At 49.7% G+C, this 12,371-nt stretch overlaps 1 protein-coding gene across 1 annotated transcript in view; it reads left to right on the forward strand.

Moving 5' to 3' along the window:
• The first annotated feature begins 4,214 nt into the window (after window positions 1–4,214).
• Window positions 4,215–12,371, forward strand: part of LOC142583233 (angiotensin-converting enzyme-like) — a 99,974-nt gene continuing 91,817 nt past the window's right edge. The window contains exon 1 of the mRNA XM_075693605.1: window positions 4,215–4,581. Coding sequence (XP_075549720.1) covers window positions 4,480–4,581 — 102 coding nt within the window. The 5' untranslated portion in view covers window positions 4,215–4,479. The remainder of the gene's footprint in view (window positions 4,582–12,371) is intronic.

Genomic DNA, 12,371 nt, shown 5'->3' on the forward strand with positions numbered 1-12,371 from the left:
GTTCTTGTCCGGGGGATCGAACTCGGGACCATCGCTTTTCCGAGACGGTCACTCTACCATTACCAGCGGGCTAGCAGTTCGTAAAATAAATGAAAATTAAATTATGGTGTTTTACGTGCCAAAACCACTTCCTTATTATGAGGCACGCCGTAGTGGAGGACTCCGGAAATTTTGACCACCTGGGGTTCATTAACGGGCACCTAAATCTAAGTACACGGGTGTTTTCGCATTTCGCCCCCCATCGAAATGCGGCCGCCGCGGCCGGAATTCGATCCCGCGACCTAGTGTTCAGCAGCCCAACACCATAGCCAATGATAAACCACGGTGGGTAGCAGTTCGTAGTTGCGAAGCCGAATCGACCATTGGTAAAATTGTTCTCCTCATGAGCAAGAGAAGTATTTTCCGATCAAAGAGAGCGTAAGGTGGTGAATATTACCGTACGTGGTCGACGTGCGTCTTTGATTGTACTCGTTTTTAAATGGACCGTAAATGTCTAAGAAAATTTTCTTGCAGGCAAAATCAGCAATACTCTACAGAAGATAACACTTTCGTCAGGAACAACCAGAGTTTATATTCTAATTAGCCTAGAATTTACATCAGCAACGCAAAAACACTTGATCTATGCGGACTCCAACTCAGCTGGCCAAAAAAGTGATGGAATATCCCTGACAGGAATAGCGGGCATATGTTTTCTTTTCCAACCAGATTTTGTACTGCAGCCGCAGCACTATTTTGCAGGTTGTCAATTAATCGACAACTCGAAGCACAGGAACACTGAACGTGACAAGTCACTTCTGCGCAAGCCCGCAAGGGTTGGGAAGGAATGGAGTTTATGACTGCAGTATGTGTAGAGCATCCCGGATTTTGATAACAATATCGCGTAAGCGTTGAGCGCCATGCATGCCAACGCCTTATAACGGGCGAGAAACGGCGAGATTGGTGACAGTGTATACGCATGCGCACAAGGCATCCCTCCGGTGTGACTGCCGTCTGCTACTGTCACCTTCAGGAAGACACATGCGCCCCCCGTGACATGTACTACTTGCCATGCGTATTTCCGTTTTTTTTATGCAAAAGCGTCAAATGGATCATTGAGCGAAAAAGCCGCAGTCTACCGGTAGCAGCCAAACGGCAAGTACGCTCCCATTGCCATTAGCTGCGACGCCACGTCACAGCCCGCCACGACGGAGCAGAGCGGGCAAAAGGGAACATCTGCTGCCACGATAGCGCGCCAGGTATTGCCTGAGAAGAAATGGCATCGCCGCGACGCCACGTCACCCTAGCTCTCGCAAGCCGGCGCGCGGTTCGTATCTCTCTCTCTCACCCTCACTGGGCTTAGCTGCTGCGCGCACCTGCCAGCCTTCGTGGCCGCTGCTGCTTGCTCGATCTCTCGTTGCATTTTGTATTACCGGACCCGCGCATGCGCCTTCAAATTAAGAAAAGGAAACGAATTCAATTGTTGAGCCTTACGGGCAAAAACCACGGTTTCATTATGAGGCACGCAGTATGGGGGAATCCGGATTACTTTTGACTACCAGGGAATCTTTACGGTGCCCCCAATGCGCGGGACATGGGCGTTTCTGCATTTCGCCCTCGTCGTAATGCGGCTGCCACGGCCGGGCTTTGACCCTGAGACCTCATGCTTAGCAGCGCAAATACCATAACCGCTAAGCCACTGCGGCGGGTAAACTTGAATTGATCAGCGTGTACTATACTCCAGCTTACAACTACCGTGCAGCACTGCCGAAGGTACGAGGCGTACACAGGCAAGATTCTTGCGCAACGGTGTATAGTTCCGGGTGTAACTGGCTGATTATTGGCTGCTCTAGAGAGCCGTAAAACTGATTTGATTTCTACTTAGCAGATGGCACCGCACCATTAGCACTGGTGATGCGTTGACGATGCGGAACATTACAAAGGCCTAATTGTTCACTGCATCGTTAATTTACTGCCCCTCTCTAGCATGGTACGTGTGATGGTAGCGAGCAAACGCCAAGTAGACGCCGAGCCGACGCTGTGGCGGCGCAGGTGAACATTTATGAAGGCGTTCGCCCTTACTACTTGCTAAGGAGGCTGCAAGGTAACTGCAGGGAAAGCGTACAGTTGCAGCGAAGCCCCGCTGTCGCATGCATGTAAACGAAGCTTATTGTTATGGCGTCAATAGATTTGCTAGTCAACCCACCAACCATGGAGCATGTATTGACAGGATTGCAAGCAGACGCTAAGCAGACGACGCGGCGCGGATGAGCACATCTCGAAGGCCGTTCAACCTTCCTATTGGTCAAGAATTCGTGTAGCTTCCACAGTGCTGCAAGGAACTACTGAGATAGAGTATAGGTATTGTTTGTGTACGATGGGGCTTCAGCGATTATGAAGTCAAGTCATGTTCACTCCTGAAGGGAACATTATCGCAGAAGACGCTTCGTTGGGGAGTGCTTTGTGCGCTTGCACGTTGAGTTACAATCTCGCCGTTTCTCGCTGTTATAATAAAGACGCAGACATTCCATGCAGTCGACGCTCGCGCGATATAATTAAAAATCCGGGATGGTGTCAAACCCCATGAAACTGCATGATTGTCTAAGAAAACATTTATCTGCAGGCCTTGTATACAATATCTTTATTTCATATCACGTAAATTAATTTATTTTATTCCGTCACTGAAGATTTGCGGGTTGAATCGTAGGTCTGCTAGATTGCGGGCATTCCGTGCTATATTACGTCTGGTAGCCTGCAAAGTATTGGCCTTTCTTTCTGTTCACTTTAGTGCACAGACTCCGAATGCGAAAGTGAGGCCATGCTGTGGCGAAGTCGTATGTTTGCTTAGCAGAAGCAGTAAGACTATAGCCCCACTTTCGCGATATATGGCCTTAAAGTGTGCTGCGAAATATATTGGCGTTCCACTTGACATCTCTACAAGAGCGTGCGTTCAGAAGTTCAGGACGACCTTGACTGGCACGCCAATCAATTTTTCAGCACATTTCGGGCACGCATATCACGAAAGTGGCGCTATGTGGTTTCTGGGACACGCGACCTGACTTCAGTACAGCTCGGCTTCAGTATCACAATTGGAAACTTTTGGCAAAAAGGTAATCATCAGAGAGCTAATTGTGAATTGTTTTAAAGCGAAAGCTTTACTGGCCGCGAACTTGCGATTTCGCCGTGGCGGTGTTCCGAGGAGGCACATGACGTCACAACGCGCGCCTCGCCGCGGTTATTTCTCTCTCTTTCTCTCGCTCCCTAGTCACTATACTGCGCATGCGCCACTAGGAGCACCGAGCCGCAGGTGTTCCGCCGCTGCGCAGCGCCGCGCCTTTCCGTTGCCGCCGTTTGGTCTGACGTCACATCGCGTTCCTCATCGTTGCGCTCGTCTCCGCTCGCTTCGCCAGCTGCGTCGCACGCGTGATAACATGTTGGAGGATTGAAAAGGAGAGCTTGCGTGCGCCGCAACCATAGTTGAGACGGCAGTATGGACGGCGACAATTCTGATAAGCAGGAGGAGGCCTGGAATTGACATCGGAACGAGATGAAGAAGAAACGAATCGCCTAGGAAACAGACGAACTGCGCGCCGAATGACTGGCTAAACGCCGCAACATAGCTAAACAACCAGAATAACCTGGACTTGCAATCAAGATTGACCAAGGCTAACCATGCTATGCCTTAGCTTTCGCTACGTGAACATTGCGGTTTGATGCGAAAGTCATGTCCGCTCCTCGAAATTATCCGCACGAAAATACATCAGTCCTGTATGTTCCATCGTAGCTAAAGAATGCTATGTATATTTATAGGCCTGCACGCGCACACACACACGCACATGTTCCGGATGTTCGTGGGCAATTTCCGAAATGAGTGAATGGATCTCTCTCTCTCTCTCTCTCAATATCGCATGCCTTTGCAGAGCAGTCACTTTAACAGGTCGTTGACAAACACCTAACCTAACAGGCGCGCTTCGCTGTACCACCCCGCCAGGAAAAAAGGCCCCGCTCGAACAGGAGCGAAACCGCAGAAGCACCCGAAGCAAGTCGCACAGAAGTGACGCCTTTTGCCACCCCGCGCGCCAGAACTCTCACATTGCCAGAAAGTCGTTCACCCTTCGCGAGTATTCGCCAATGCAATCCGCACAGCTGCGTCTCCGCGGCAGCGGCGTGCGTCGTCGATCGGTCACCACCTCGACTCGAGCCTCTAGAGGCGGAACCCCCTCCTAAGCCGCGTGCGTATGCGTACACCCGTACCTCAGAAGACGTGCGCGGCGCATACGTAACGGCGCACTGCTACTCTGCTGCGCCGCCGTCGCGTTCCGCTGGACTGGCGCTCGCGCGATCGCCGCCGACAGCTGCCGCCGTCGCTGCAACTCGGAGAGCGCGCGCGAGAGCGCCTTCGGCGACCGAGAGCGCGCGCGCACACAAATCCTCAACCAGCGCAGAGAGCAGCAGCAGCAGCTGCGGAGGCTTCGAGCGTGCGCCACTCCGGAACGGCCCGACATGGCAGCTCCCGCCGGATCGCCGCCGTCGGCCGCCTATCGCTTCGTAGCCGTCGCGCTCTTGGCTATCGCGCACCGAGCTGCAGCGGCGACCGACAGCTACGTGAGTGGTTTTTCTTGCCGTTCTTGCGTGGCTCGAAGCACGTGCTTCATATACGTAGCGATGCCGGGGGGCCTGCGCGCCCGCGGGCCGCGCGGGCCAGTTGATGAGGCACGCTCGGCCACCTGTTCGCGGCACGCGGTTTTTCCAACACCGAATGTCACAAGTGCTGTCCGCAAGTTGCCACGTGTACTTACTTATGCCGGGCGAGCTGTATTAAGCGGAGGCTCCTTCAATGTTACTACGCATTGAAAACTTGGTGTATGTTTCGGCTATCTAAACCCCACTGTACGGGCTCGCTCTATTCGGCTGGTTTGTGTCTAACTGTAAACTTTATTTAGCCTTGAGGCAGAGGAAGCATTCTTCGTGAGTGAGTGAAGTAACTTTATTTTGGTCCAGAGAAGACGCAGGGAAGACCCCGCGCCACCCGGCTAGTCCCACGTAGGGACCGCCAAGCCCAGCTTCGAGAAGTATGCTTGTTTAATTATCATTTTAATAATAGCAGCGCCCATCGGCCGGTCCCATTCCTCATGCCGGCAGAAACAAATGGGCAGATCAGCCACTACGCGGAGGGCTTGACGTGGTTCCAGTTGTTCGCCTTAATATATTCAAGAGGGAAGCATGTGTTTACGAAACATTTACCGCGGCGCTTGATCGGACAGTGCGAACTTGCTGAGTGTTCGCGAAGTGCGTATATGTTGACATTTTTATTTTTCGCTTTATTTTGCGCGTTCTATTTCTTATTTCTTTTCTTTTTGTGTATGCCTGAGTTTCAGCTTCAAAGGTCGGTGGACGCCTGGAAATAGTGGGAAATTATGTCTTATAAGGTCCTTCGCAGAAAAATGGCGCGACTGATTCAGCGCAAAGCTACCTCCGAGGCGCCCTTTTCTGCCGCGTCGGCAGTTTTCTGGCGCAGACGCGACACAAAACGTTACTACGGTAGGGTGTCGATATGCATCGATACATAGCTCTGAATAATAAGTGCGTGTACACTTCCGGTAACCCGCCTGTCTTGAAGCGACAGTCGGTTGGAAATAACACGCCACGCACGTATGCTTAATGCACTAGCCAGCGCGCAAGGCTTCACGGTAGTATATACAGGATTTTTCGGCGAACACTTTCACAAAAATTCTTAAAAGTTGCCTGCGGCATATCGAACAATTCTAGTTCATGAGATGGTCTGCTCGAAGCGGCGGACACCACTCGCACAAAGAAAAGGAAATATACAATCGACAAATTAACTAAAATTTAATAATTAAGTTCTTCATTAGTTCCCCTATGGCTCATTCACCCCGGCGACTGGAGGAGGTCGCGCGACCATTTGCGACTCGCGATCAAAAAGCGAACCGAAGGCGACTGATGTTCACACCGGCAAGCCCGGCTGAGCGCGACCCGCAAGTCGCAATCCCGGAGATTATCGTTCTCAGCGAGAACTCTCGGAATCTACCCGGACTTTGCCGCGACGCGGGAGGAGGCCGGATGTAGACACATGAAAGATCACTTCCGGTGCGCCGCTGATTGGTTTATCAGTTTTGCGACGACGGTCGCGCGACTGAAAAATCGCGCAGACAGCGACTGGCCCAAGATGGTCGCTTTTCGAGAAAAGCGACAATTTGCGACTGGTCGCCTTGCGACCAACTTGGTCGCGCGACCACTGTCAGTCCCCGGTGTGAATGAGCCCTTATGACACATATTGCAATTTACAAATTCTAGCCGTGGAGTTTGCATGGCGGATCCACTTGGGATGACTTCTCAGGATGACACCAGTTTCGAGATATTAATTCCCGAACTTTGCGGAGAAATGCAAGGGCCACGCTACCTGCAGCAGCAGCGCAACTACGGGGACGGCCCCCTGTAAGACAGAGCAGTTCGCGCCTTTGAAACCGGTCTGGGCACATTGTCTTATTGGCGCGTCCAGTAACGGAATGAATGTTTTTGAAACATATGGAGCCGACGCTTACGCTTCCCCTTCCCCATCGTGGGCCTCGTTTAGTTGGCAGTCTTCAAATTAAATTAAAATTATATTGTGGGCTCTTACGTGCCAAAACCACGATTTGATTATGAGGCACGCCACCATAGTGGGGGACTCTGAAAATTCGGACCACCTGGAGTTCTTCAACGTGCACCTAAATCTAAGTACACGGGTGTTTTCGCATTTCGCCCCCATCGAAATCTGTTGGCCGCCGTGGCCGGTATTCTATCCCGCGACCTCGTGCATAGCAGCCCAACACGCAGTCTAAGCAACTACGGCGGGTTGTCTTCAAATCTCCGGGACTGCGTGTTCGGCCCTCGTACGTTCACATAGCTAACGGCACCGACGCACGTTCGCTTCATTCTCATGCCTGTCAGGCTTGGTTAAGATGTCGTGGTCGCCATGTTAGGGCCAGAAAATTGCTTGAAGTCGCAAAGCGAAATTCTTGCAATTTCTGTTGCTCAAAGCAAGTTCGCCCATACAGGTTCGATGCTTACACAACGCGGGCAGACCGGTCCCTCCGTGCCAGTGTTGACACAACTTGCCGTGCGAGGCGCTGATAGTTCTTGCTCCGACGCGCCGCCTCAGCAGTCTCAGGAGCCTAAACCAAGCTGCCACACAACGCTGACAACGACGCCGACATGACGTAGTGGACTTTCTTGCAAACCACGCCTAGAAAAACAACTGCTGCCACACTACGCCGACAACGACGCCGGCATGACGTAGCGGATTTTCTTGCAAACCACGCCTAGAATAAACAAGTGCCGTTCGTCGTCGGAGGGTGATATTCTGGAGCGTTGTGGTTGGCCGTTTAGCCCGCGAAACAGGAGAACGCGACAATCGTGAACGAGCCGACGACTTTGTCAGAGCCATCTCCAACTGCGACGATTCATGGCAAACAGTTGAACACAGCCAGGACGGCTGTGGGCAATTTGCAAGGAGACATTCCTTCGCATGACCTCAGTCCCAAACTGCCACGTCCGCGTCGAAGACGGGGTCATTATGCTTCCCCCCTTCGCTGTTTGTGTACAGTGATGTGCCTGTGTTTTGGGTCAAGCTCTCCGCGCTGGAAAGGGGCTACCAAACTACACATTGGAGGGTAATTATGTCACCCATCTCCAGGCGCCAGATTGAGGGAAGGCGACGGGAACAGGACGACGGAGGGATTAAAAGAGGGGACGGACGCTCGGTGAAAGAGATTAGACAGCTTGAGTTTGAACATCTTTTCCCCATCGCTCGCGTATAAAATGTAATATAGACGTGCGTTTAAAACATCATGGATGTGTGGCCCAACCCACGTTCCCACATTCCTCCACGCGGTGAATGAACATCTCACATTTTCGGACCCCCGGTCACAACAGCAGCGTCAAATTCCACCGCGTTGTCGAATTCAGCCGAATTGGCATTTTTAGAGCAATCAGATAGGCAGCAGCAGCACTGTGAGCCGATCAGAAGTGGCAATTGAGCAGACCTGACCTACCAGCGTAGCACCCAGAGTCTGCCGTTGTCCTCGGTCCGTTGTTCGGGCAGCTTGCCCGCCGAGCGAAGGCTTCGCAATAAACAAGAACTCTCTCGAGATGCCAGCTCTTGCAGCTGCTATACTTGTGCTTAAGTAAACGAAAGCGAGTTTCCGAAGCTAAAAAGAAAAAAAACGTAAAAGCTTCTCTACGTGGCAACTGCCTACGTGCGCGTTTTCGCCAATGCCGCCTCCTGCGCACCATGCCGTCAAGCGAAGCTTAGGCTTCCCGAGGCCACTCTGCTGGAGCACGCGCAACTTTCCCCTCTGTGTGCGTGTTGGGAAATTTTGGCGTAACGCATTTACATTTTTTCGCATGTCCCAGTGGGTTCGCCTCAGGTGTCATTAACTGTCTCACGAAGGGTTACTCAGAAAAACAACTGCACCGAAGCCATCGGCGATGAGTGCAAATGTAAGCGAATCACTAGACGCTTCTAGAAGGCTGTTCGCTTTATCGAAGGAATAATGGCTCGAAAACGCATATTTCTAGCTGTCCGGATATTTACGTAGCGTTTCTTGCCTCGTTGCGTGATTCCGTAGAGAACGGAGTCGTTATCCAGCAAATACGTTTAATAATACTAGTTTTGCAGCAATACTGGTGCTTGGCCTAGTTGGTGCATAGCTAACGTTGACACAATGGGTGAAAAGGACATCGCTTGTGGTGCACATTTCATGTGTCTTTATGTCCTCGCGTTGTTCGCGCCATTGCATCAATATTAATAGTTTCGTGTTTTCGTGCCTTTAGACATTGTTATTGTATTATATAATGCCAAAACCACGGAGCGGAAGAAGTTTTGAGCCTCCGTGAAGCTCGTCGTGTGTCTTGTGCCCTTGTAGTATATATATCATAGCATGGCATAGGCGCCGTGGCGCGTGTTTTGTGTTACGATCGGCCAGCAGGGGTAGTGACTTTCTAGCCTTTTCCATGCCATTGCGACGAATCGCTTCGTGAAGCTGACAGTCCGTCCCCCACGGAGAGGCCGCAAGGCGAGACGCGTTTGGCGGACCGAGTATGGTTAGCTGGTTCACTGTTGCCTTCACGGACCAATGAGAGCAAGAAAACCCCTGGAAAAAGGGTGTTCTACGGCATTCACTCACGGACACCGGTAACCGCCACGGTCGTTTAACAGTCGCCCCAGCTTACTGCTGGGTCATCCGAAGAAACAAGACGCGCCAGCTTGAGTCAACCGTGGCCACGCCTGTCTACTAAGCTTCCCTCCTTTCTGTGTGTTTAGTGAAGAAAGGGGCGGGAGTGAGTGTGTGAACACTCGTTCTCAACGCCGGTCCTTGACGACTTGGGACACTCCGATCGGACGAAGGTTGGACTGCAGATTTCCCTGGCCTGGGGATCTAGGGAGGACAGACGGGGTTTCAGCAGACGTTTTCCGCTCCTCGGTGTGCTTCGTTTAGAGTGATGAGATGTAACGTTCTCCACTTTTCATGTAGACATTGTAATTAGATCCAGTACACCTCGTTCTCGATGAGAAGACGTTCATCCCTTTAACACGTCCTTAGTGTGAATAGGTCAGACGACGGCATAGGTCAGCCACCCTTTTTTCTTTTTTTTTTGCATGCCCGACCACAACTCTTACATTTGTCGTGGTTATGAAGCGTTCAGTCACCCATTATGTTTGTGTGTCCATCCTTTGAGAAATAGGTTTTGTATTAATTGTAACGCTTAAATTCGTGAAACTCGCTCGCAAGATCTTCGGATCGAAGTACAGATTTTACAATCTGTTGTTTACCTGCTGTGTAGCATTGCATACTCTTTTTAGTCGGCATCGTTCGGTGAACGTATTTACCTGACTGCATGCTCTTGCAGCCGTTACGCGAATGCCAGTTTACCTGCTCTCTAAAGCAGCGTTGTTGCTGCTGCAAAAGCATGCAAAAGAGCGACTAAGAAGTGTGATAGACAAACCACAGCACTTCGGTTTTTCTGTAGCCGCCATCGGAAACACTGCTGTGGTCAGAAAAGTACACAAACTTTCTCATTTCGTACTTGGGCACTTCATTTTGTCCACGAAGTAGACGAAAACGCATTGTGTAGGTTTTTCACGCAGATTTAAGATTTAGCTGCTCTTCGCGGATAACAGAGGTGCATAAGCAGTGTCCATTGTATAATGTTGCGCTGCCCTGTCTCTTGCTTCTGTTCTTGTCGTAGTAGTACGTATGTTTCAGAATGTGCCAAAAGCAGCACAGCTTACCTTAGAGTAAATACGTGCAAAGCTGAAATTCGACATATATAGTGTTGTTTGTTCAATAACCTTGGAGCCTGTGTGCAGCATGCAGGCGCTTGCAAGTCCAAACACGAATTTAGGAGCACTATAACGCGCATTCTGAACGTGTTGAAGTACAGGAAGACAATCCTAATACTTCAAAACAAGCAACGCGAGCTGACAGCAATTGTGAATGATCAGTGATATTGTCTCTTGGACAATAGCCTGTGTGAACAAGGGGGAGAAAAATGTTCCTCGTTAAAATTGTCTCCACTTGTATCCAGTTGGGAAAGCAGCACGAAAGTGTCAGAATCGACTCTAAAAACAGATGTGATGTAAATATCTTTCACTACTCTGCATGACGTAATTCTGCCTTGCCTGGATAAGCGTATTGAGCAGCTTGGCGCTTGTCCAGTAAAACGGTTGCAGTGGGCGAGTTTAATACAGCTGTATATACAACCTGCTAAATACAACTAAAACGTCAAGGAACGTCATGCAAATGCAAGCCTCTAGTTTAACGTACAAGATGAAGCGAGAAGAGAAAGATTTAGTGCCGAAATCAGAACAGATAAAATATCTAAGACGAGTTTGAACAGCTGAACTGAAACGTCCATGTCTATCTCCCTTAGTCCTTTGTTATTGTTTTCTGGTTCATCTGTTCAAACTGGTCTTTATGGAACTGTTATCCGGCTCATGGAACATTTACTTATTACTAGCACACACAAGGAAAATTATTAGTTTTGAACAGAGATCATGTGTTTCTTTTCATATTGGCGGAGATTGTTCATAGAGTAAGTATGTCATATTTGGATATATGCATCATCTGGTGGAAGCTGTAACTCGTTTTCTGAACAAAAGAAACACACCCACACACACGGAACCTAAAATAATTTCCTGTGTTTTTTTCATTTGTTTCATGCGACAACACCTGTAAGATAAACCTCGTAATGTCACGCAACGTTGGGCAAATTTTTTTTTGACGCTACTGAAATTTTTTTTTACACAGTATTGTGCAAGAACTTATTGCCTACAACCCCAACCTTGATCAATTTCTTCCAACGCCTCATATTTTATGCAATTTTCTACATTCGGTTGCAAATATTTCTCGTCACTTTTTCTCTCTCTCAATCGGCTTGTTGGCTGCGTGTTAACTGGTTCTCTACGCACAATCAAGGTCCACTCTCGATTTCTGTTAAACCTGTAACAACCACCAGATTTAGGAATACAGCGCAACCCAAACCACATGCAGGTCGCTGCCCCCTTGTGTAGTTATGTAGCATTACCGAGACAACGATGATTACACGCAACAAAAAAAAAATGAAGGACATAAAGAGTGCTTACACTATTTGAATTTTAGACGGCCGACAGGTTGAATCGGCTCTTTTAGGTAAGCTGTCACCGTTAAATCAGTCCGCCGCGGGGGCAGACGAAGTGGCTATTTGCGATGCCTTAGTGAAATTTTAATGCGGATATAGAACGTCTATCGGAACAAGTTCGGCTTGTATTCTCTAACGAATGTTCTTTTTCCAAATGGCTTCAAGTATCGGCTGTTTGGTCGTCTAAACGTCTAGCACCACCAGCTGGCACTGAACGAAACGCGCTCGATGTTCAGGGGTCGAATGTACAGCGTGTGCGATGAAAATTATTGGCTAACCACGTACATTATTGTATGCACCCTGTCCTTCAGTGAGTGTTCAGAGTGCCCGATGTCACTGCAGAGATTGCGATGAAGCACTTTCTCAGTCTTTTATCTCCCTGATTGTTGCGCTTCATTTGCCGGATATTTTAGTTGCGTGAGTGAAACGTCGCGTAGCAATAGGCTTATCACTCTCTTTGTCTATGTTCTTTATTTTTTCCTGTCTGTCTTGTCCGTGCTTTCCTATCGCAGCGACGATAATGTTTCCCCGTTTCGTGCTCCGGCAGCGGTTTGGTCCGGCAGCCAGCCATCATCAAGTCTGCTGCTCATTCACACGTCGTAACGCAAAGCTTTATTCGTCACAACTGTCACGTCGCCCGTCTGTGTTCGTGTTGGAGAACATCTCCATTGAATGAAGAACGACGTTTATGACAGGGACCGTCATTCCCGCTG

Source organism: Dermacentor variabilis, chromosome 5 (genome assembly GCF_050947875.1).
Source record: "Dermacentor variabilis isolate Ectoservices chromosome 5, ASM5094787v1, whole genome shotgun sequence".
Taxonomy (NCBI): Eukaryota; Metazoa; Arthropoda; class Arachnida; order Ixodida; family Ixodidae; genus Dermacentor; species Dermacentor variabilis.